General features: G+C 36.2%; 1 protein-coding gene across 7 annotated transcripts in view; it reads left to right on the top strand.

Moving 5' to 3' along the window:
- Positions 1 to 22,685, top strand: part of KCNH7 (potassium voltage-gated channel subfamily H member 7) — a 486,826-nt gene that overhangs the window by 441,341 nt on the left and 22,800 nt on the right. For 6 of the 7 annotated variants that reach the window (XM_045480018.1, XM_045480016.1, XM_045480017.1 and 3 more), the window contains 3 exons: positions 8,664 to 8,916; positions 11,868 to 12,073; positions 14,635 to 14,734. In XM_045480018.1, coding sequence (XP_045335974.1) covers positions 8,664 to 8,916; positions 11,868 to 12,073; positions 14,635 to 14,734 — 559 coding nt within the window. The remainder of the gene's footprint in view (positions 1 to 8,663; positions 8,917 to 11,867; positions 12,074 to 14,634; positions 14,735 to 22,685) is intronic. The other variant, XM_045480015.1, reaches the window with a different exon arrangement.

Genomic DNA, 22,685 nt, shown 5'->3' with positions numbered 1-22,685 from the left:
ATGGCATGTAGGGTTCTCTTCTAACCCAGTCTTTTCTGTATCAGTAGGTACATCTGCCTTCTCATTCCTAGACTTGTATGTTTTGTTCTCTCTACTTTCCTTTAGCAGGCTTTCAAAAGATTTATGAATTTCATTGGATGTTGTTCAAGGAACTAGCCTTTGCATTAATTTATACTTGCCACTATTCTTTTTATTTCCAGAGTTTGCCCTCATTAATTCCCCATTTTTTATTCCTTTGGATTGGTCTATTATTTTCAAGATTGTATTATGGTTTTTTATTGTTGGAGTCTTTCTTCTGTAATACCGAAGGCATTAAGACTGTACATTTTCCTTTCAATGAAAGCTTTTCTGTGGTTGCATCGGTTTTGGTATGACTTGTTCTCCTTTTATTGCTTTCTGCATTATTTCTTCTTTGATCCAAAGGTTATCATAAAGTATGGTTCTTAATATCCATGTATTTCTGATTTTCTGGTCATGTTTTAATAATTTTTAAAACGTTTTGGATTATAGTCAGAGTTAATGGACTATATAACATTTCTACTTTTATAAATGTTTAAGCACGTACACTTAATGTAAAAACTATCTGTAGTTGCAATTTTTAAGATGACTTATCTTTATTAAGTCTTTCCAAAGCATTTAGCTTTTTATTTTCATGGGGATGAAGGAAACTGCTCTCTTGTTTTACACATATTTTATTATTTTATGTGCAACATGATTAAGTTACATGATTCCACTAACAAGTACAGCTGGCATAAATAGATTTCAGAACACGCACAGCTGGTTTAAAATTCAGTTGGCAGAAGTAGAAATGTGTAGGAACAATATCTGAAACATTTATTAGAGTGCCGGGGTAACAAGAATCAATACATTTTACAGAAGAGGAATCGGATAGATGGAGGAAGAGAACTTCTGCTATTTTGAGAGCTTCTCCTATTTTGTGAAAAGTTTGGTAGTTGCTGATATAGTCATCACTTTTTCTAGGAAACAATTGGAATCGTTGTCTGACCCTAACCATTCGAAGGAACAAACACCCTAACTGGTACAGAGTGAAAATGACATTTATGCTACATTTCTATTCTTTGTTAATTATTGATAAAAACCAATAAATGAAATGAATGGGGAACGTTTTGTCACCACGTTAGACGCAACTTTAGAAATCCAGTGTAATGGACAGCTGTGGTAAGTCAAATAGTTGAAGGAACCCTAGATTAAGTCTGAAGTCTTAGTTCCTCCACAAATAAAATCCCTAATGCATTTATATTTAAGCTTTCACATATAAAAAATGAGGTAATCACCACTCTCTATGCTTTATATAAAGTTGAATCAAAACATTTGATTCTAAAATATTATCACATGAGAAAGGTTTCTGAAAACAAAACTAGGTTTAAGTTCAAGACAGCATATCAAATACAGGGTGGTACTTAAATCACTCTTTTCATTACCTGGCAGACTGCACTCCCTTTTCCTTTCTTTGTGAGCAAGCTCAGGTCATTTACAATTCATCCATTTTGGAAGAAGTGTTTTCAAAGCATCCAATAGACCCCACTGTAATTTATTCTGTTAATGCCTGCCCTCGCTCCCTCTCTCAAGGAGTTGGGTTCAGGGGAAGGTCCTGCAATTGTTTCTCAGTTTCCGGGTTCCTCCTGTTACCTTAAGAAAACCTAGTGGGTTCCGTGGGTTTCCCTTGAGATTTTACTGCATACATCTTAATGCACCTTTTAAAAAAAATAATAAAATAAAAATAATCAGTCTTCTGCTGAGTCAGCAGAACTCCAGAATCTGGGTAACAAGGACATGGATGTAAAAGCAATAAATCCTTTCTGCCTACTCATCATTACCCACACTCCAACTCATCCTTGGCCCTGACTTAATCGGAGTCAGTTTAAAGTTGTCCTTCTGGAAGCAAAGACGCATCTCACATATCATGCTGTTAACTGAGAGAGGCAAGGAGAAGAAGCAGGAGGGAAAACTGTTTCATTTTTCAGGGAATCATTACTTGTATCAAAAGTGGTTCAGGATTTATGACATTGGTTTCCCTGTCTACATGTGGCAAGTTTCTGTTCTGTTCATGATTTTGTTTCTAAATTAGTTAATTTTCTCAAGGTTTATAAAGCCCCCTATCATGGATTGCAGGATACTTTGCTTTGCCAACAATCTGGCCACATATGGTATCCTTATACAATAAAATAACTCCTTATTCTCATTAGTCACATGAAGGTAAAATAAGAAAGCAGATAGCAAAGCAGTTTGAGCTTCAGACCACAGCTGCATACACTTGAATGTTTATAACTCCTAAAACAATCCACTTTTCATGATCAGTGGGTAAACATGAAGTATTAAACATGTAATCTCCAAGGAAAGATGAAAACTATATGTTTCCTATTCCTTAATGATAAACCATAACCATAGCAATAACATGATCTGGGATGACCTCAAAATTAGGGAATGCATGAGTTTCTAGAAACAACAAAAGCAAGGTTCAGTATCTTGTAAGTGGTAAGGATTTATCAAATGCTGAATGCCCACATGGCAAACAGTGATTCTATCAGAATCAGAAAATGCTATAAAGTCTTAAGGGCAGAGATTTAAGATTTAATATATTGCCTGCATCATCTATTTGATAATCACACTTGAGGATTAGTGTTTCAAGGGGAGTGCTAATTTGTGTTTTGATTAATCCTAATTTGTCAAGATCTAAGTGTATTTAATGAACCAGAGAAGCTCCTCAGAAAATTTCCTAATGTGAGTTATCATCGTTACCAAACTTGTTCATAAGATTAATTTGCTGTTTAGGGGAATCATTTGACACAGACTGCCTTCTTCAATGGTGCTCTTTTCAGCCTGCCTTTAGGAATGTTTCTCTCTGCAACTATGCTAAGTGAAATAAATAAAAATGCATTCATTACAACATAAACCAACTTTCCAATATTATCTGGATAGAGGATATCTATAAGAAAATACACTGTGATTCTTTCCAGAGCAAATAGAGGGTTTAAAACACTATAGATGGTGTCTGGAGAACATCTTCATAAAAAAACTCCATTGTTGACGTCTTCTAACAGAACTTAGAAAGTATACCCACCATAAAAGAGTATTTGGCAGTCCAGCCTAAGAAACAGCAAACATTGAATCATGTATCTTAAATTTGAGGAAAGAATAATAGAGTATATTGTGAATATTTAACTTAATTTGAAAATCCTTACCTATCAGCATCCAGGTAAACGTTGATTGAGGAACTAACAACATTTCTCTCTTGCAACCTCTACCTTCTTTTAATCACATAGGGGTGAGGCCAGGACCGTGGAGACTCATAGAATAAAGGGAAGCCTTAAACTTCTGGATGGGGAAGAGAATGTGGCTTTAAGACTATAAGTCACCTGCCCTACCCACCAGACATATAGTTACTGTTAAAAGACAAAGTTGTATTGAAGTATGATTACAAGAGAACTTTTTCCAGAGCAAAATCCAATAGACAGCAGTCCCTCACCCTGAAGGATGATATAATAGTTTCATATAAAAGACAATAATAATCATCTTAATTAATATTCATTAATATCTGTTTTCTTAGACTCCACTGATGGAAGCCCTGGACACATTTTTCTAATTATAATCTGTCATAGACTTGAGCCAAACTTGTTTTTCACTGAAACCCCAATACATAAATTAGGTACTATAATTGTTTTTATTGACCTAAGTATAAAAGTTTAATTTAAGATCTGCTTACTAAAAAGAAAATGAGGCTAATGTCATTTTGATGGGCACATTCATATCAATTCAGAAATTGCAGGTTTATATTAACCTCAGCCTCCATTCCTTTCTAAATTTTGTATTCATTGCTCAGTATGGAAGAAATTTGACTTCACACACTGCATAATTGCAAATATTAACAGTATTGTAGTATTTATTCCATTAGGTGTGTGTCAGCAAATTCACATTTGAGAGAAGTTTACTGTAAAGTTAAATACTCCTGAATTAATATTCAATCATGTTTGATAGGTGCTTACAATAGAATAGTTATTTCCATTTTTGCTCTTTGTGTGACTCTTCAGAGTCTTAGTTTGATTTGATCATGCTATTGTATTTTGTAATTGTTGGGTTATCCTTCTTTGAATGCCCTTAAACTTTGGGTCCTTTGATACTAAACTATGGGTTGATTGCTTTTAACAATCACAGAAAGCATTTCAAACTCAAAAGAATGAATGTCTCATTTGTCTTACATAATTTGAGGATCCCAAAGAGTTTTATTCACATAAAGTGAAGTAAAGGGGAGATAACCTTACATTTGTAAAATATTCAAGTGACCTTATACCATAAAAAAGACATGAGATTTTTATTAGCCTTGAAAAAATTTTCTGGAGCATCAGAAAGTTTAAAAAGTCCCTCATAACTGCAAATATTAGAAAAGTTAAATGAGAGCTTTTCATTCACCTTAAATTAACTAACTGTATTTTGAGGGTTCATTTGAACAACCATTGGTATTATAAATGTCTATTATAAATGTCCAAATGTGTGCTATAAATGTCCATGCAGAGCAAACAATGGGAAATTCTGATTATATATATATATATATATATGTATATATATATATATATATGTGTGTGTACATATATATATATATATATATTTAATCTGGGCTTTAGGTAAATTTTCAGGGATATTTTCAGAACATGTTTTTTTGTTGTTGTTGTTTTGTTTGTTTGTTTTGTGTGTGTGTGTGTGTGTGTGTGTGTGTGTGTTCATAGTTATGCTTCTATACCCAGTAGAGTGCCTGGTACAGGGGTAGATACTTATTACATATTTGCTAAAAGAGTGAGAGCTAGTTTTCCAAGCTGCAGGCCATGAACTTGATTCTCTGTCATGTTCCTTGGTCTTTGAAATCTAATTAACTCAATAAATAATGACTCAAGATACACAGTGAAAGGTGCTGTGTACCCTCAGAGCTTCAGAACTTGACAGAGAAGATTATATTGCGTGGAGTAGAAATAATTTTAACAATCACAAAGCCAGCTTGTGTCTTAGTTTGTACCTGTGTGTTTGACATAGCTACCCTTTACTACCAGATCTTCTAGGCCTGGTAAAAATGCCAATATTTGAGTGTTAAATGAGGAAGTTCTGTGTCAGGGAATTTAGCAGAGGAACTAAAACTGACAAATAAAAGTACAATGAATCAGTAGGAAGTAAGGAAGGGAACACTGCTGGGACCAATGGAAATGGGTGTCTCCGATGACTACTATTTAAACCTACCCCATTCTCCTCCCTCTTTCCACTGGTTCTTCTACCTCTATTTCTCTACTGTTTCTGTCTTTTAACTCTGCTTTTATAAAGTCTCTTTACTTAGGCATGCCCCAGATTCATACATAAGCTGCTGACTTATGTATGACATTTAAATCTCTGGGCTAGTAAGACATTCAATTACTAAATATTAACTTCTATGGAATTTTACTTGAGTGATCTACATAACTGACTTAAGAAAATCAAGAAAGTCAGTGAAGGACTAACCCCGCAGGACAATTCCTTAATCTGGACAAGTCCTTCATGCTAACAGGTGTGTATCTTCTCTGTGGACAAGCAAAGACTTCTCCATGAAACTCTATGGTACCTCCAACTTGAGACCAGTCTTCCCAGTGGGTGTCACATCTGATAGGATAAATGCTAGGAAAATGACACTTAACAAGGACACTTGAGAAGAGAGTAGAATGATGTTGAAAGACTTTCCCAAGAGCCTTTCATGGTCTTCTGAGTGTTTCTAAAAATATCGGAATTCCAATAACATATTTATATTAATTTAGTAAATGCCTACTTTCAAAAAGAATTTAAGAACACTCACAGTGAAAACCTAAGTGCAAGTAAGCCAAAACATTTAACACAAGTCAGAAACAGGAAACAGAAGTTAGAAAGGAGAGAAAAAAAGAAATCTTAAACTCTGTTGAGACAATGGAACACAAAAGTTAGTGGTGAATTTTCTATTCACCAGAGACCAAGGAGAATACATTGGATGTTGCATATCTCAATTTCTGGCTAAAGATAATTTACCAGCTCTTCAGGAACAACAAATATGTATGACAAAAAAAGAGTCGGAAATAAACTGTCTATGGCACATCTACAATGGATAGGATGATTTACATACATTATCACATTTAATCATGAGCACAACCCTGTGAGGTAGATATTATTAATTATTTTTACAATTGAAGACACTGAATCTCAAGAAATTTGAATTGACTCGACCAAAGTCCCAACTAGTAAGTGATGGAACTAGAACTTCAGCTCATGCCTGTCTGATTCCATAGCGCATCTAATGTGCTCAGAGAAATGAGTAGTCCCTATGTCTATCTTATCTGTACCTTCCAATTCAAAGCATGCATACACACCTGTGTACACGTGTGCACGCACACACACATGCAGTTTTTCCTTTTATAAGCAAGCTATACTCAGAAGGTGTAATGGAGGAACTTCAGGAAAATGCCAGAAATAGCAGCTATAAACTCAATAATCTCATTCCAACTATTATAGAAGTGCTAGTTCCCCATTTATGTGAAATATAAAATGTCTTTTTGTGCCTTATTATAAATAAGCGAAATCTTAGGAGAAAAATAAGCATGTCTAATTTGTTACTTGGTGTGAGGCCCTTTACATCTCTACCTGGTTGGGGACATCTGAGAATCATGCCAAGACCACAACAATGGGCTTCAGGCAGGAAAAGTGTGCAGGAAGACCAGTGAACTGGGGTTTTTCCCACTGTAACACCTCCAAATAAAGTGGTCCCATTTCAGAAAACCGTATACAAACATCACTCAATTCTAGTCTAGCATAACTTGCCAAAGAATCCCATGTAGGAGGGATCGGTGACGTACCAGAGGGTTGGCTCTAGGAGAGGAGCTGGGTTGTGTAGGATCTGACAGAGTGCAGAAAGATCCACTAGCCCCCCAAAGCAAAAATGGGCAAAGACTAGGCAAGTTATCATTTTGGAGAGGTCTTCCGTCCATGCAGGAAATCTGGCAGAAGTCCAGTCATGTAGACAAAGTCTGAAAGGGAGAGTTAAGGACAGAGGTTCAGATGAGTGCCCAGGAACTCAGAGAAAGGCTCATTTCTTTCAGGTCTGAGCCAGGTAATACAGAAACTTCGGGACAAATGTCTGAATTCCTACAGATATTTGGAGCTGTGTAAGCGGTATCTAGCAATTGGCACACTATGCATTGGTAACTTACGGCAATTTTCAAAATTGTAAAAGCTCTTATTCTCTGGCAAAGAAACACAGATAGATCAAGTGACTTGCACAAGTGTCAACCTGTGGCAAATTCATGACCAGAACTCATGTTCTGTGAGTTTTCTTCTAAAACACCCTTGACCCATTTCTATGGGTGACGTTACCATGAAGGAAACAAGATTGCAGATAGTGGCTGCCATGTTTTAGGTCTCTAATTGATCCGTTTGTATGATACCACAACTGGTCTGACCAATTGCATCACACAGTGGTCCTACAGATGCAGTTGACCTGTGGCTGCTTTAACATGTAAAATAGAAATAAGTGTAAGGTAACTCAAATATGATCTAAGTTGAAGTTCTCCTATGGACCCTATACATTTCAATTATCTGTACAAATGATTCATGATTATTTTTAGCTTTATCGGACAGCAATAGCAAGGTTGACCCAAAGGTTAGGAAATCCTAAAATTACGTTATTAGGTACTATGTGCTGCCTCCTCCCTCTACTCCAAAGCATATTTAAATGGATTTATTTTTAATGACAGAGGAAAGTCAACATGAGAATTAAAATCTAGATATGACACCCAAGATAACTAAGACACACAAAGAGAAGTAAGAGTTGAGTGTCTTTGGCCCATATCCTGGGGATTTTTATAAAATAATATACAATTTTATTCCGTTTAAACTGAGTAGCACTTGTCACAAGTTATTATTTAATTTCTTCTACAAGTTTTAAATCAGTTACTGAATAAGTTGTCAAAACAGTAGTGCTGTTAGAAGCTTTATGTTTGCATTGTAAACTCTGGCACGATTTCCATTTCTGAAAACAGAACTATACTTTTAAAGTATGTTTGCTGTTATCCTTCCCTTTTTCTATTTTCAGTGCTTATCAAAATATTTAGTATTAATAGTGTGCATATGAAACATAAATATTCCACGTACTGTTAGCTAAGAGCACTCTCTTGTATATGACATTTACAAATGCCATGGCTATTTCAGGATCATTATTTTTACTAATTATAATTAAAATGTATACCAGAGATAGCAATCCAAATTGACTTGAGATTCCTTCAAAAGGTTGTCTTCCTAGCTGTACCGCCTCTCATTAGTTATGTCTTATTAATTGTCACATTGCATTATATATGTGCACAGTATGATGCTACCTCACATAATTCAGGGAATGAGAAGCAGTGTGAAACATCGGCATCACATTTTAATGAGACAGCATTTGTGTTGAGTCTGAATGCCTGCAGTTAATTCAGAGAACAAGTATTTGAGTTAAAATTCTGACATGTTTAGCAAACCAAGTATTCATTAAGGTTGGCGAGGTAGAAGCATTGTAAGAACTCGTGTGACAATGACTACACCTGCAGTTCTGGGAGCAAGAAATATACTTTATTTCAAGTGGATGTACCCTGTGCACTGGTAGTATGAAACTCTTTATGTTTTTTCTTCAGGTCCTAAAGGGTTTCCCAGAATGTTTACAAGCTGATATTTGTCTACACCTCAACCAGACTTTGCTGCAAAACTGCAAAGCCTTTCGGGGGGCAAGTAAAGGTTGCCTTAGAGCTTTGGCAATGAAGTTCAAGACCACCCATGCACCTCCAGGAGACACCCTGGTTCACTGTGGGGATGTTCTCACTGCACTTTATTTCTTATCCAGAGGCTCCATCGAAATCCTCAAAGATGACATTGTGGTAGCTATTCTGGGTGAGTGTTTTACAACTGGATGGTGACAGATTCAGTTGTTAGCTGGTGCAATGTGTATTTTAAAATGATAGAAAAAAAGGATTGATCTGTTTCTTTATGAGTACTATTTAAGACTGATAGTAATTTTAAAGCTTTATTTAAAATTCAATTCAAATCAAATTGACCTTGCAGAAAATACGTTTTCTTGACTATCTCACTTTTCCTCCAATGTGTAAACACTTCCATGACTCTCTTTAGTTCTTGGAAGCTACTTAAACATCAGAACCCAAATGTATGAAAAGAGTCAGCATTTCGCTTTTCATGTTGGAGGGCCTTGGATTCATTTCGGATCCCTTAACACCTTAAATAAAATGTGTCCATTGTGGGTTACTTGCTAGCATGTGCCAATGTCTTGTCATGAACTGTGTCTATGTATTGATAGGTTTCATCTATATGCTCTGCACTTTTACTTGCTGTGTCCCACCAAATGGAATTACATAGTCCTTACTTGTGAACTATGACCTATGAACTATGAGCTATGAACTTAGCATTCAGGGATAAAGGTGTTGAGGAAATTAAAATTACTAGCTAATTAAACTGGTTTGGGTGCAAAAGAATGTCCGTCTATCCAATCTGTGTCTTCAAAAGCAAATTCAGTCCGTGTGAACTTGTAGGATTTCTTTGGACTGTTAGAAGAGTGGGGAAGAGGAAGGAAGCAGAGAGAAAGGAGATCAGTGTTTAGTCCCTAACACCTAGCCAGCAGCCTTAAGACTCAGTCTCCCTGAGGGAACATCCACTCCCAATATTTGTGAACATTTGCACTTTTTTGTTTTCCTGTGGATTAAATCCAGGTCCATTTAGATAATGAACATGTAATTCAATGACTTCCTTTCACTAGATTCTTGATGTCAACATCCAAAAGGACAGGATGTTGTCTGTTTTCTCTGCTGCCTAGTAGGACCAGAGTATGGCCTAGCACAGGACAAAGAAATTTTAGTGATTCCTATATATTTTGATCATTTTATTTTAATGACGGTTTTTTAAAATCCCATATTGACAAGATGCATAAGGCAAAGAATAAAAACATAAATCAGGTAGTGGCTACATAGTAAGTTGGATTTTCACCACATTCGGCCTTGACAGTTTGCTCTGTATGTTGCCAGGGAAGAAGCATGCTTCAGTGCTTTCCTGATCTTAGAATGAGCCTGCCCCACCTTCTACAGGGAGGTAACAAGACTTCTTGCTTTATAAAACAGTAATTTTAGAGTGTAGTTAAGCAGTACACGCTGACTGGCTTAGTTTTTGCTCATTTTTACAGTCGTGTAAACTAATTAAGATGCAAAGCCCATGCTGAATTTAGTTGAGAGCTTTTCTTTGACAATATCTATACTGAAGTATTAAAACTATAAAGAATTTCAAGAGATTCTTTTCTCCTGTCCCCATTTCCATGTAAATCTGCACCTAAAATCCTCACAAATTAAGATTCTTCGTTCCATTTTGAAGCTAAGTATTTATTTAAAACAAAGTTAATGTATTCTCTCCCATATCAGTTTCTGTCATAGAGATGTGCTCTCTGATTTCTACCCATTAAATTCACATTTAAAATAAGAACATTATAGCATTTTTTGACTGGTTAGAATTTTATCATTTAAAAGTCTTTGATAGTTTCTGTAGTTGGGTATATATAAGCTTGTCTGTCAAAAAATAACTTAACAGATCCAAAAAGTTTTTTCTAAATCTGAAAAGAAGCTTCAGGATATATATAAGAAAGTACCATTTTACACTGATGATCTTTAAAAGATGTATGATAGATAATTTATTGGTAGTTATTAAGCATTTATTTCACAGCTATAATTTTTAAGTGTCTTGACATTCAGAGACAGAAAAACCTAAATGGCCATGACATTCAGGTAAAATATTGGGAGGAGATAAACACATCAAGTGTGAAAAAGTTTTGACTGGAGTCAGAATGCATGGGATTTAAACATGGCTACTCTCTCCCTCCCTTCACCCAACTAAGTTGGTGACCATGGTCTAATCAGTTTACCTCTTCAATCTTTTCATAGTCATAGTATTTAAATAATAGAGAGTAACTTCCTTATGAAGTTATTTTAGGGATTGAATGAGATAATTCACCTACGCATTTGACACAGTGCCTGGCACCTACTTAATTCTTAATAAGCATTTGTTGTTGCTGTCATCATCCTCAGTATTAAACAAAGCCTGGAAAAGTAGGTGGCATGTGGCCAGGGAGAGGGGATGAGGAGAAACCATCAGAAGCCAGACACTGAGATAATCCCAGGTTTGGCAAGAAAGCAAGGAGGACACACTTTTAGAGTAAAGGCCATTTGGTAAAAAGCAAGACTATAAATAAAGCTAGATATATTCAATAATTGGACAGAGTCATTACGGGCAAATCTGAAAGTGGTTAGTAAAGGAAACAAGGTATGTTCAAATTATACCCCTAGTCCTCTAAGTGTTGAAAGTGTGCCACTATACCCCCATGTTTGCCATCACCCCTGGAGACCATCCTGAGATAGAAAGTTTGTGAATCTGACTCACTGCTGCCTTTCTCATATTCCTGGATTGACAAAATTGGACCACACCTACTGGATGGCAAGACCCTTTTCTAGCCATGTAAGGCATAGCAGACTAAAGTCATATTTGCTACATTTCTAGGCATGTAGCCAAAAAATCAAAACATGGAAATAATAGTCATTATATCAGGACCAGTATGTTAAGAGGCAAAATACCACTCAGCAAACAAACATGACTGAGGCAATCAGTAGGAGGTACTAGAATTTTGAGGCTCTAGTGTCTGTTGGCCAGGGGATCTTCCATTTGAATTCCTTGGCCCATGGATTGGTCACTGGTCCCCTTGTATTTTTAGAAAGAAAGCATTAAGTTCACATTCCTTTTACCTCCTTTATTTATTTATTTATTTATTTATTTATTTATTTATTTATTTTTAGGGAAAAACGATATATTTGGAGAAATGGTTCATCTTTATGCCAAACCTGGAAAGTCTAATGCAGACGTAAGAGCTCTCACGTACTGTGACTTGCATAAGATCCAGAGAGAAGACTTGTTAGAGGTTTTGGATATGTATCCCGAGTTTTCCGACCACTTTCTCACAAACTTAGAGTTGACTTTTAACCTAAGGCATGAGAGTGCAAAGGTATATGTTAATGGTTTACTTATTTTTGGATTTATGACATTTTATTTTATTCTTGGATTGCCAAAACTCTTCTGCAATATCAAGCAAAATATAGCAAAACTTTACCAACTCTGAATATTTGGATACCAACTCTTAATTTTGGAATTTCTAAATTATAGGGAAGGAATTCTGTCTAATTACTTTCAAATATATTGAATAACTTCAAGGAGGTCAATTAAATTTGACCTTTCAGAAACACTTAGGTGACATACTTGATTTAAAATAGCCTTGGTTTATATTGAGTGTGCCAATTATTTGTAAGATATGAATGATCTTAGGCTATTTAAGTCCCCTAGAAGAGCTTATTTTACACAAGGCTTAGAATATTCTCCAAGCTATTATTTATACCACACACGGGTTAGCAATGTCTTTTCAATAAAAATGAAACATTTAAACTCACTCAAGTTTAGGTCCATATTTCACACAATTTCCAAATCACAGAAATATAAACAAATCAGGCTTAAACCTGAGTCAAAATTAGTGCTATAGAATGAATAGCATATGGTCTAGTAGAAATAATATTTTAAATGATTCTACACATAATTTAACCTTGAGTGAATTTTAAGAGTGTAGCCTTTGTCTCTTTCACTCTCTACTACTATTAAAAATGTGTCTTTATGACATCACTATGCTAAGAATACAGAATTGCAGTCTACAATTTATTACTAGTTTATTCCTCCTTCTTTCCTCCCCAAAACCCCATCACCTCAGCTCTGATTCTAAACAGCTTTTTGCCAGAAATCAAACGTTAGGGCTTTTGAAACTTCTGGTTTTTTTTTTTTTTTTTTTGTTTGTTTGTTTTTTGGGTTGTTTTCCTGCGTTTTTTTTTTTTTGTTTGTTTATTTATTTATTTATTTATTTGTTAATGCTAACTAATATACTGTCTGGAAGGAAAAAATCCTCAATTCAATAGTTAGGTAAAAGGTAGTACATTTAATTCTCCCCAGAATTAGTCATTCCCAGGTACTGTGAGAGACTTAAAGAGGATAAACTTGTAAGGTCACCAGGGTACCACTTCATAATCTGAAGCACCAGCTCAAATAGCTTCTTTTCAAAACACTGAAGTTGAAAAATATCTAGGTGATGAGAGATTCAAGTTATCAAGAGCATATATTTTTTATAATGGTTTGAATTCAGTACTTTATTAAAATCTGTTTAATGTCACCAACCTCATTCTGATTTTGCCTTGATGAACAACAAGATAACTTCTTTTATTTGTTTATTTATTTATTTATTTATTTATTTTTGTATTTGAGAGAGACAGAGAGAGAGAGAGAACACAAGTAGGGGAGAGGGGCAGAGGGAGGGAGAGAGAATCTTAAGCAGACTCCACACTCAGTGTGGAGCCCAACATGGAGCTTGATCTCATGAGATCATGACCTGAGTCAAAATCAAGAGTTGGACGCTTAAGGGACTGAGCCACCCAGACTCCCCAGATAACTTCTTCACATAAAAAGTTTAGGCAGCAACCAGGGGAGCCTGGATGGCTCAGTCGGTTGAGCATTCAACTTTTGATCTCTGCTCAGGTCATGATCTTTCGGTTCATGAGTTTGAGCCCCATGTTGGGCTCTGTGCTGACAGTGTGTAGCCTGCTTGGGCTTCTCTCTCTCTCTCTCTCTCTCTCTCTGCTCCTTGCACATGTGTACTTTCTTTCTCTCTCTCAAAATAAACATTAAAAAAAAAAGTTTAAGCAGCAAGCAAATAAAGAAAATAGGAACTTCCATTTGTTTTATTTATTTGGGAGCTTCCATTTTTATTACAGAAGTGATCATAATTTCCAGAAGGGGAGGAAGGAGAAATAATAAATAGCTCAAAATAAGAAAATGCTTACAGCATAGTGTTCATTGAACTTAACTTTATATTTATTGTTGTGAAATTTAACTTTGTAATCATTACCATGTATTTAAACATCATAGCTAATTATAATTAGCTTACACTTTTTTCCCTGCTGTAATACAGATTCTGATTTTTTTTTTAACATTTATTTATTTTTGAGAGAGAGAGTGTGTGCACAAGCAAGGGAGGGACAGGGAGAGAGGGGGACAGAGGATCTGAAACAGGCTCTGTGCTGACAGCAGAGAGCCCGATGCAGGACTCAGACTCATGAACCGTAAGATCATGACCTGAGCCAAAGTCAGATGCTTAACCGACTGAGCCACCCAGGAGCCCCCTGCAATTTTTTTAATTATTATTTTTATTTTAACTTTACCACGTTACATAATAAAATACATTCTACATGAAGAAATATGTTGTCTCTAAATGTTGACATTATTCCTAAACATTTCTGATAAATAACTTACACAACTATGATTTCCCCATCAGATGGTGAAACTACTTGAATTATTCTATTAGTCCATTTTATAATTTAGAGACAACCAGGAAACAAAGTATTGTAGCTATTTGCCTGCAATCTAATAGTTAAGTCTCAAAGTGGTTGAAATGATATGAAACAGTAGAGAAGTTACTGATAATATGTTCAAATTGAGTAATCTCCCATTTTATCTTCATGTCCATTAACAAAGGCTGATCTCTTACTACGATCACAGTCTGTGAATGATTCTGAAGGAGACAACTGTAAGCTACGAAGAAGGAAATTTTCATTTGATAGTGAAGGAGACAAAGGTAATTCATTTTATTTCTAAAATTTAAACGTAGAGCATGTGGTGATTAGCTCCTCTTACTAAATGCCCATTTACTACTGATTTCATGGGTAAGTTTCATTTGGATTTTAGAAAGGCAAATCCTTTGCTGTTCTCAGTAGCTAATAATGTGTTTTCTGATTGATAGTTATCAATGATGTCATTCAGCAAAGCCATCTGATATCTACTGGGACATCACAGATAGAGATATAGAGTAGGTTGGTTAAAAAAGAAAAAGAGAGAAAAAAAAGGAGACCAATTAATAGCAGATGAATAACTACACTCAAAGTCTTGAACAGAGTGTTCTGGAAGAAGGACCCTTGTGACAGCCAGAGTGCTAAACCCTCTCACAGGCGTGTGTGACATGGATGAAGGTGGTATTTTTTAGGTCTCTTCATCCTTACACCCTCTGAAGTGCTTGCCACTCCTACTCGTCTCTGGGTTTTTCTGCCCTTCTAACTATTCTTTATGTTTCACTCATGTATTCAAAAAATATTTAACATTTCACATTTTTAAAGAACTACTCAATTTCTGAGAAACTAATTGTGTAAAACAGCCCTTACCCTTCCTAGGAAGAGAGATGGCACATACCTTTTATAATTCTGAATAAAAACAGCAGGTGCTGTAACAGAATAACCTCGATGGAAACCCAGATGAAGGTATATTTAATTGTGCGTGGGCAGATGAATGAAGGCTTTTCTGGAGAAGCATCTACACCTTTCCCATGCTGATCCAATAAGTGTTCTATTCTTCACCTTATTTGGCTCTCATTAAAACAAGTCCGCTCTTTTTCTTGAATAATATTCTCTTGGCATCTGTGTTACTGCGCTCTTCCTATTTTCCTTCTATGCTCAGTAATTCCCTGAGGAGAATTACAGGATCATTATCTTCTAAACCAGTTATTAGTTATTAGATTTTCTCAAGGTGTGGCCCTAGCTCTTCTTCTCGTCTCATTCTAGATGAACTCTTTCCTGGGTGATCTCATTTATATTGAGTTTATTTATATTCTCACAGGAGAGATGTGAATATTCACATTGTAATCCCAGACCATCTGAGCTTCAATCTCATATATCCAACTGCCTATTAAACCATCGAATTGTGGGACATCTGGGTGGCTCAGTCTGTTAAGTATCTGACTTCGACTCAGGTCATGATCTCATAATTGGTGGGTTCGAGCCCCTTGTCAGGCTCTGTGCTGACAGCTCAGAATCCAGAGCTTGCTTTGGATTCTGTGTCTCTCTCACTCTCCCTCTGCCCTTCCCTTGCTTGCACTCTGTCTCTCAAAAATAAATAAACATTAAAAAAAAAAACAAAAAAAACACTAACTTGAAATCTCAAAGGCAGCCCAAACTGAACATTCCCTAAATTGAACTCATCATGGCCCTCTGGAAACCTCTCTCCATCATTTACCAGATCTCTAAATGGAACCACAACCCAATCAATTGCACTAATCCAATATCTATCTAGGAGGTGACTTTCTCTCAACCTCTCCATCAATTCTTGTTATTGTTTCTCCACTACATGTTCATTTAGTTTTCTTTTTTTTTTTTTTAATGTTTATTTATTTTTGAGAGAGAGAGGCGGAGTGTGAGCAGGGGAAGGACAGAGAGGGAGAGGGAGACACAGAACCCGAAGCAGGCTCCAGGCTCTGCGTTGTCAGCACAGAGCCCAACACGGGGCTCCAACCCACAAACTGCGAGGTCACGACCTGAGCCGAAGTCGGACGCCCAACGACTGAGCCACCCAGGTGCCCCACATGTTCATTTAGTTTTCAAATGAGGTCCCTTTGGTTTACTTCTCTCCACCTTCTTAGCCACAACTCTGGGCCAAGCTACCATAATCTGTCACCTGGAATACTGAAACAGTATCCCAACTCACCTCCCCAGATCTAACTTGCCCCTCTCTTATCTATTTTCTGCACCACTGGTGATTTTTTTTTCTAAATGCAGTTATGTTTATGTCATGCCCATATTTCAAGCCCTCTAAGGACTTCCCCTTCCCTCAACAACCCTAATCTGGCTTTCTCCCAGCAGCTCATCTACTTTGCAGCATTAATTCCAGTTGTACTTCTATGTCCATTGGCATCATTATTTAATTGATGCTATCTGTCCCTAGATTATAAACTCTATAAAGGTGGGAAATATTTAGTCATCTATAACTTCAGTGTTTGCCTCACAGCAGGTATTCAGCAAATATTTGTTGAAAGAGTAAATTAATAATGAACTAGAATTTGAGCATCTTCCTTTTGATTCTCTTCTTTTGCCTTCATCCAAGTTCTTTCCTTGGCCCTTTTCTCTCTGAATTCTTTCCCTTGGGAAGCTTGTCTACTAGCTTCAACACTCACTACACTTCGAGTAAACTTCACTTCCCTCTCTTCCACGTAAATCATGTGTCTTTTTGCTTCTGCCATTCCCTTAATCAGAAGTTACCTCCCTATCCTCAAGCTTAGGCACATGCAACCACACCACTGTTTTCATCCACCATCCAAAATTACCTTTTTTTTTTTTTTTAGTCATGGTTAATCTCCAATGATAGATTCAACATGAACTCTCTCTCTCTCTTTTTTTTTGAGAGAGATGTAATTCGTTTTATAAGCAATTCGTGAATTGGGCAGCATCTATCTAACAAGTAGAGAGATGTTCCCCAACATGAACTCTTTCTTGATTTGCCCAAATATATAGATTTTATTCCTTTTATGAATTCCTGTGCCAGTTTCCTTTGGTGATATTGTCAAAATATGCCCTGCACAGTGGTTAATGCTTATTGTCTTTTTTCTCTACAAAAATGTAGATTCCTTTAACAAAGAATGGTTGATACATATTTGCTTAATTGGGCTAATTGTTGAGTCCTCTAGCTGATCGCAGAACAATAAGCCACTCAGATAGGTGCTAATTTATTTCTGCAGTGTCTTTCATTATTCTCTTGGTAACTTTTTCTAAAATCAGCACGATTACTGTCAAGCTGTTTTTCTGTAGGCTTAACCAAAATCCCTTATCCTGGTGTTAATCTCTTATTTTTATCTCTCTGGAGATGAAGAAAACTTGAAAATGTGTCTATATAATAATGTTCCCCATACAGTTGAAGATTTATTAAATCTCCTTTCAATCTCGCTTAGTTTCCTCAGTCTCAAGCTAAATAATCTGTTTTTTATCTCCTGATAAGGCCCTCAGAGCGTGTCACAATGTATATTGTGCTCATGCAACTAGACATTTCTATTAATTCTGGAAACTTTTCCTTTAATCACAGTCTTAATCTTTGAGACTTAGTTTATATCAAGTGTAGATAGTAAGGGATATGCCTGCCTGCCTGCCTCTCTTTGAAATTTCCTGGTGTGTCAGTGAGTAAGCATGATTTGGGCAATGAGAAAACACAAATTAACTCTGGTTATACACAGCTTGAGAACCGATTCTAGACTTTAGCACTAGTCTTTAGGACTCCATAGCACTACAGCAAGTATAAAATTTGCTGAAAGCAATTTAGTCCCCATGGACTCAATTTAATGTTCCACAAATGAGTGGCCACTCATTTGATACGTATCTTGGTGTAGAATTAATGTGTAAGAGAAAAACACATACACTAGTATGAAGAACAGGAAACTTTTAGAAAATTATTGACGCTGAATACTGTGGAAGTACATCAACTAAAAGCTGCCCATGAAATGCATCGATTGTTTACTGCTTGTGTGAAACATAGACATCCGAGAGCGCCGATGATTCTGAATCACTCAGCAGAGGCACCAAGAACCAGACAGAAGAACACAAAGCTGAGCACTGGGGATAGAGAGAGAGGCTGAGTCCTACAGTGCCGTCCACTATCTACTTAAGGCACCAGAACTCTTCAGACTTCAATCCTTACCGCCCCCTACCCCTTACAATCATGCCAACTACATGTTGTTAAGGAGCTTGCATTCAAAAAGATATATTTAAGAGATGCCTGAGTGACTCCGTCAGTTAAGCATCCTACTTTGGCTCAGGTCATGATCTCGCAGTTCACAAGTTCAAGCCCTGCACCGTCGGGCTCTGTGCTGACAGCTCAGAGCCTGGAGCCTGCTTCAGATTCTGTGTCTCCATCTTTCTTTGCCCCTTCCCTGCATGCGTTCTCTCTCTCTTTCTCTCTCTCTCTCAAAAATAAGTAAACATTAAAAATAGTAAAGAAAGAAAGAAAGAAAGAAAGAAAGAAAGAAAGAAAGAAAGAAAAAATATTTAAAAAGAAAAGGTATATAGAATCCCTGGCAAGTTGACTTGAACAAAATAGAGGCTAGACATTTTGGACTTATCTCTTAGAATTAATGTGTTAATAAACGTGCTTGTCCTCATGAGCTTCACATTTCTTCTGATGAAATAAACCTACTTCTCAACAAGAGAGAGTTGTTAGTTTAGGCATGAGTTTCAGAATATCTAGTGTTTTTTTGGTGTTTTTTTTTTTTTTTTTTTGTAATCTTCAAGTAGTTCTCTTTCTTTCATGAAATTCTGGATTGGAGGTGCCCCGGAACCCCCCAACTTAATTAAGGTCATTGTAGGAAGAGGTCCTACAGTTCCTGAGATGGAAATAAAGTCATTGTTACAGAAAGTGAAGAAGAAAAATGATGCTTTAGTGACCTATTTAGTGGCCTTTATTAAGGACTTGTTAAGATGGTTGGACAGAACAGAAGTAAATGAGGTATAGTCATTTGGAACATGCTAAAAAATTGTCTGGATTAAAGTAGTTTCCAGAGTTAAGTTGTGCTTACTTCAGAGTATGACGCTATGATTCATTGGGTGATGGCAATAATAATTAAGATTTTATGTTGTGTTTATTTTATAAAATACATAGTCTATAAGTACAATAGCATGTATAATAGCACATGAGATATGCACATACACATTCACACCCATGTATGTTTTAACCGATAAGGTTTTGTGACTAAATATTTGGAATATTCTGCACAACTCTTCCTATGCACAGAATATGCAGTATCAAAGTGGTAGAGTAGTATGAAAGTTATTGAAGTAAGTAGTAAATATATGCAGTTGAACTTATTTTTATAGAATAAAGGTGATTTAATTCTATTAAATTAAGCCTTAAATATGTTGGTGATATACTTTGGCATCTTTTTGGAATATCTCCTCCAATATGAACAGTAGTTAGCTTTTGTTATGCATTTTAGTGATATATAAATGTGATTTGCTTATTTTCATTTTTAAGATAGCTTAAATGTTTCTTATCTTGCATTTGTATAGAAAAATGACACTAGTCCCCTTTCAACATTCCTTGAAGCTAGAGAGGAACTAAGGTATTTGAAATAAAATGAAAAAATTTATCTCAGACCTCAATTTTTCATGGAATAACTTTTTAAAATGCATCTAGCCGGAAAATGCTCAGCTTATTCCAAAACTGTTACCAATAGAAAATACAAAACTCGAATGCTGACAGGGCACATTAAATGCCTCCCTTTGACCAAAATTTGCACCTATTTATCGGGTCTGATGAATAAAAATGGTCATTAATCTGAAATAAACGTTCCATAAAAGATGGAGTGAGCACAAGCACAAGCTTCCAGATCGACAAGCAAAACTTTTTCTTTGTGAAATGGTGGGAACAGGAGCAAACATACAATCTCACTTCTAGCAAAGGGGAAAATGTAAAACTCCCTCAGCTTACTTCAGAGTACTATTTCTACATAGAATAAGAGTAGCATTAAGAAAAAATTAGTATTAAGAAAAAACAGTATCTAATACTATTTAATATCTATCAAAGAATTCAGTTTAATTAGAAAAAAAAACAGAAATGGAACAGTCCATCAAAATCTAGAGGTACCCAGAGGCTAATTATAATACATTTAGCCTAATTTCATGTATTCCTTCAACCCACCTCCAGCTTAACCCTGAGCAGTTTCCATTTTTAAGCCATAAATAAATTGTCTTTTCAACTTTCATTTTATATGATAAAATGTGAAGTTTTGACTTGTCTAATAAGGAATAAGAAAATGTTGTTGCAGTTAGGTTGCATTCAAGAAACTTGTCCATGTGGCCTGTGTTCCAGGAAGCAGCTGGTTTATTATCCAGTGGCAGTGAACCCAGAATAAATGTGGGGTAATTCTCCTTACATACTGGAAAAGTTCAAAGATACCTAACTCTTGCTTCTTCTCTCATGATTCTGCTTTTCCCTGGAATTTTTACTATAGGAGTTAGAGACCATGTATATAAAGTAATTTGTTCTGGGGCACCTGGGTGGCTCAGTTGGTTAAGCGTCAGAGTTCAGCTCAGGTCATGATCTCACAGTTCATGGGTTTGAGCCCCGTGTCAGGCTCTGTGCTAACAGCTCAGAGCCTGGAGCCTGCTTCGGATTCTGTGTCTAAACTCTCTCTCTGTCCCTCCCCTGCTCACTCTGTCTCCCTCTCTCAAAATAAATAAACATTTAAAAATTAAAAAAAAAAATTTAAGTAATTTGTTCTGTTTTACAAGAGAACAAAATAATGATCCTTCCTTCACCACATGTCGCAAATACTTGTCCTGAGTTGAAATCAACAAGTTAGAATTCAATTAAAAAATATGATGAATTTGTGCCTAAGCATCCAAAATCAAGTCATAGTAAACTAAGACCGAGGCCCAGGTAGTAGGAAGGACAGAACATTTACCATCTGGGAGGATTTGAAAATCCACAGAGAACTCTAAGACCTCTCAAGCCAAGAAGACAAAATGGTTGTGTAATTTGTGAGGTACTTTCATGACAAAGATCCATGTTAGCATTATCCATACTTAGATTGGAGGCATGAGAAGTGATGGTTAATTCAGTTTACCTTTGAATATACTGGAAAAAGACTCTGTGCAAGTATTTTTTAAAAAGGCATTTTCAAGAAGATGAGAAGCCAAGCCAGAGTTGACTCAAATCCCACTGCTGCCCAAAACTGCACCTATCTGCTGTACAAGAAACTGATGCAATTCACTAAGCAAATGTGAGGACAATTTAGAAAAGAAAGCTTTTTTTTTTTTTTTTTTTTTTTACTTTTACTAGCATACAGTTGGAAACAATTATTATTTTTGAGGAATGAAATATGTTCATAAGATGGGGAATGTGGATCAAATTTTCAGGAGGGGAGAAGTTAAAACCAAAAAAAACAGAGGGTGAGATGACAATAATGAACTCTAGAAGTTTAAGAAGGGTCATGTCCGTGTCACTGGAGAGAAAAGAAAATGCTGATCTGAATATTTACAGGCAGTTAGATTAGCGCTTCAGTGGGGAAACGCGACACCGAGAAACCAATGCTGCCCACAGTGCTGGAAACCAGAACGATCTGTGATCTTCTCTGCTCAACGATGAAATCATTGAGCAAATGTGAAATCTTAAATTAAGCAGTCTGGTTTTGCCACATTTAACTTTAATTGACAGGACATAAACTAAGTCCTTAATCACATCAAGTTGATTTTTAAACTCTATTCACTTTTTACTTTGGGCTGCTTTCTGGTTTCTCAGATTTTATTTTATTTTTCTTAAATTTTTTAAATGTTTATATTTATTTTTGAGAGAGACAGAGACAGAGAGTGAGTGAGGAGGGGCAGAGAAAGAGAGGGAGACACAGAATCTGAAGCAGGCTCCAGGCTCTGAGCTGTTAGCACAGAGCCCGATGTGGGGCTCAAACCACGGTGAGATCATGACATGAGCCGAAGTCAGATGCTTAAGCAACTGAGCCACCCAGGTGTCCCTGGTTTCTCAGATTTTAAATTATTATATATATATTTTTTTAAATAAAGGAAAAATTCTATGTTTAATTTCTATGCCATATAAGAATTTTAAAGAATCGTTGGTAGTTTATCTGGAGTGGCCATAAATCAGTTCATTTGGCCTCTTCCATAAATAAGAGAGTAAGCAATCAGGCATTAAGTAGATGGGGACACCATCTTAACCATTTCTCTTGAAAATACTATACTTTCTGGAGTTGTGTTGGTTAGTTATTA

This window comes from Leopardus geoffroyi, chromosome C1 (genome assembly GCF_018350155.1).
Source record: "Leopardus geoffroyi isolate Oge1 chromosome C1, O.geoffroyi_Oge1_pat1.0, whole genome shotgun sequence".
In the NCBI taxonomy this organism is placed as follows: Eukaryota; Metazoa; Chordata; class Mammalia; order Carnivora; family Felidae; genus Leopardus; species Leopardus geoffroyi.
Note: the sequence above shows the minus strand (reverse complement) of the source record. Positions and strands in the feature narration are given on the sequence as shown.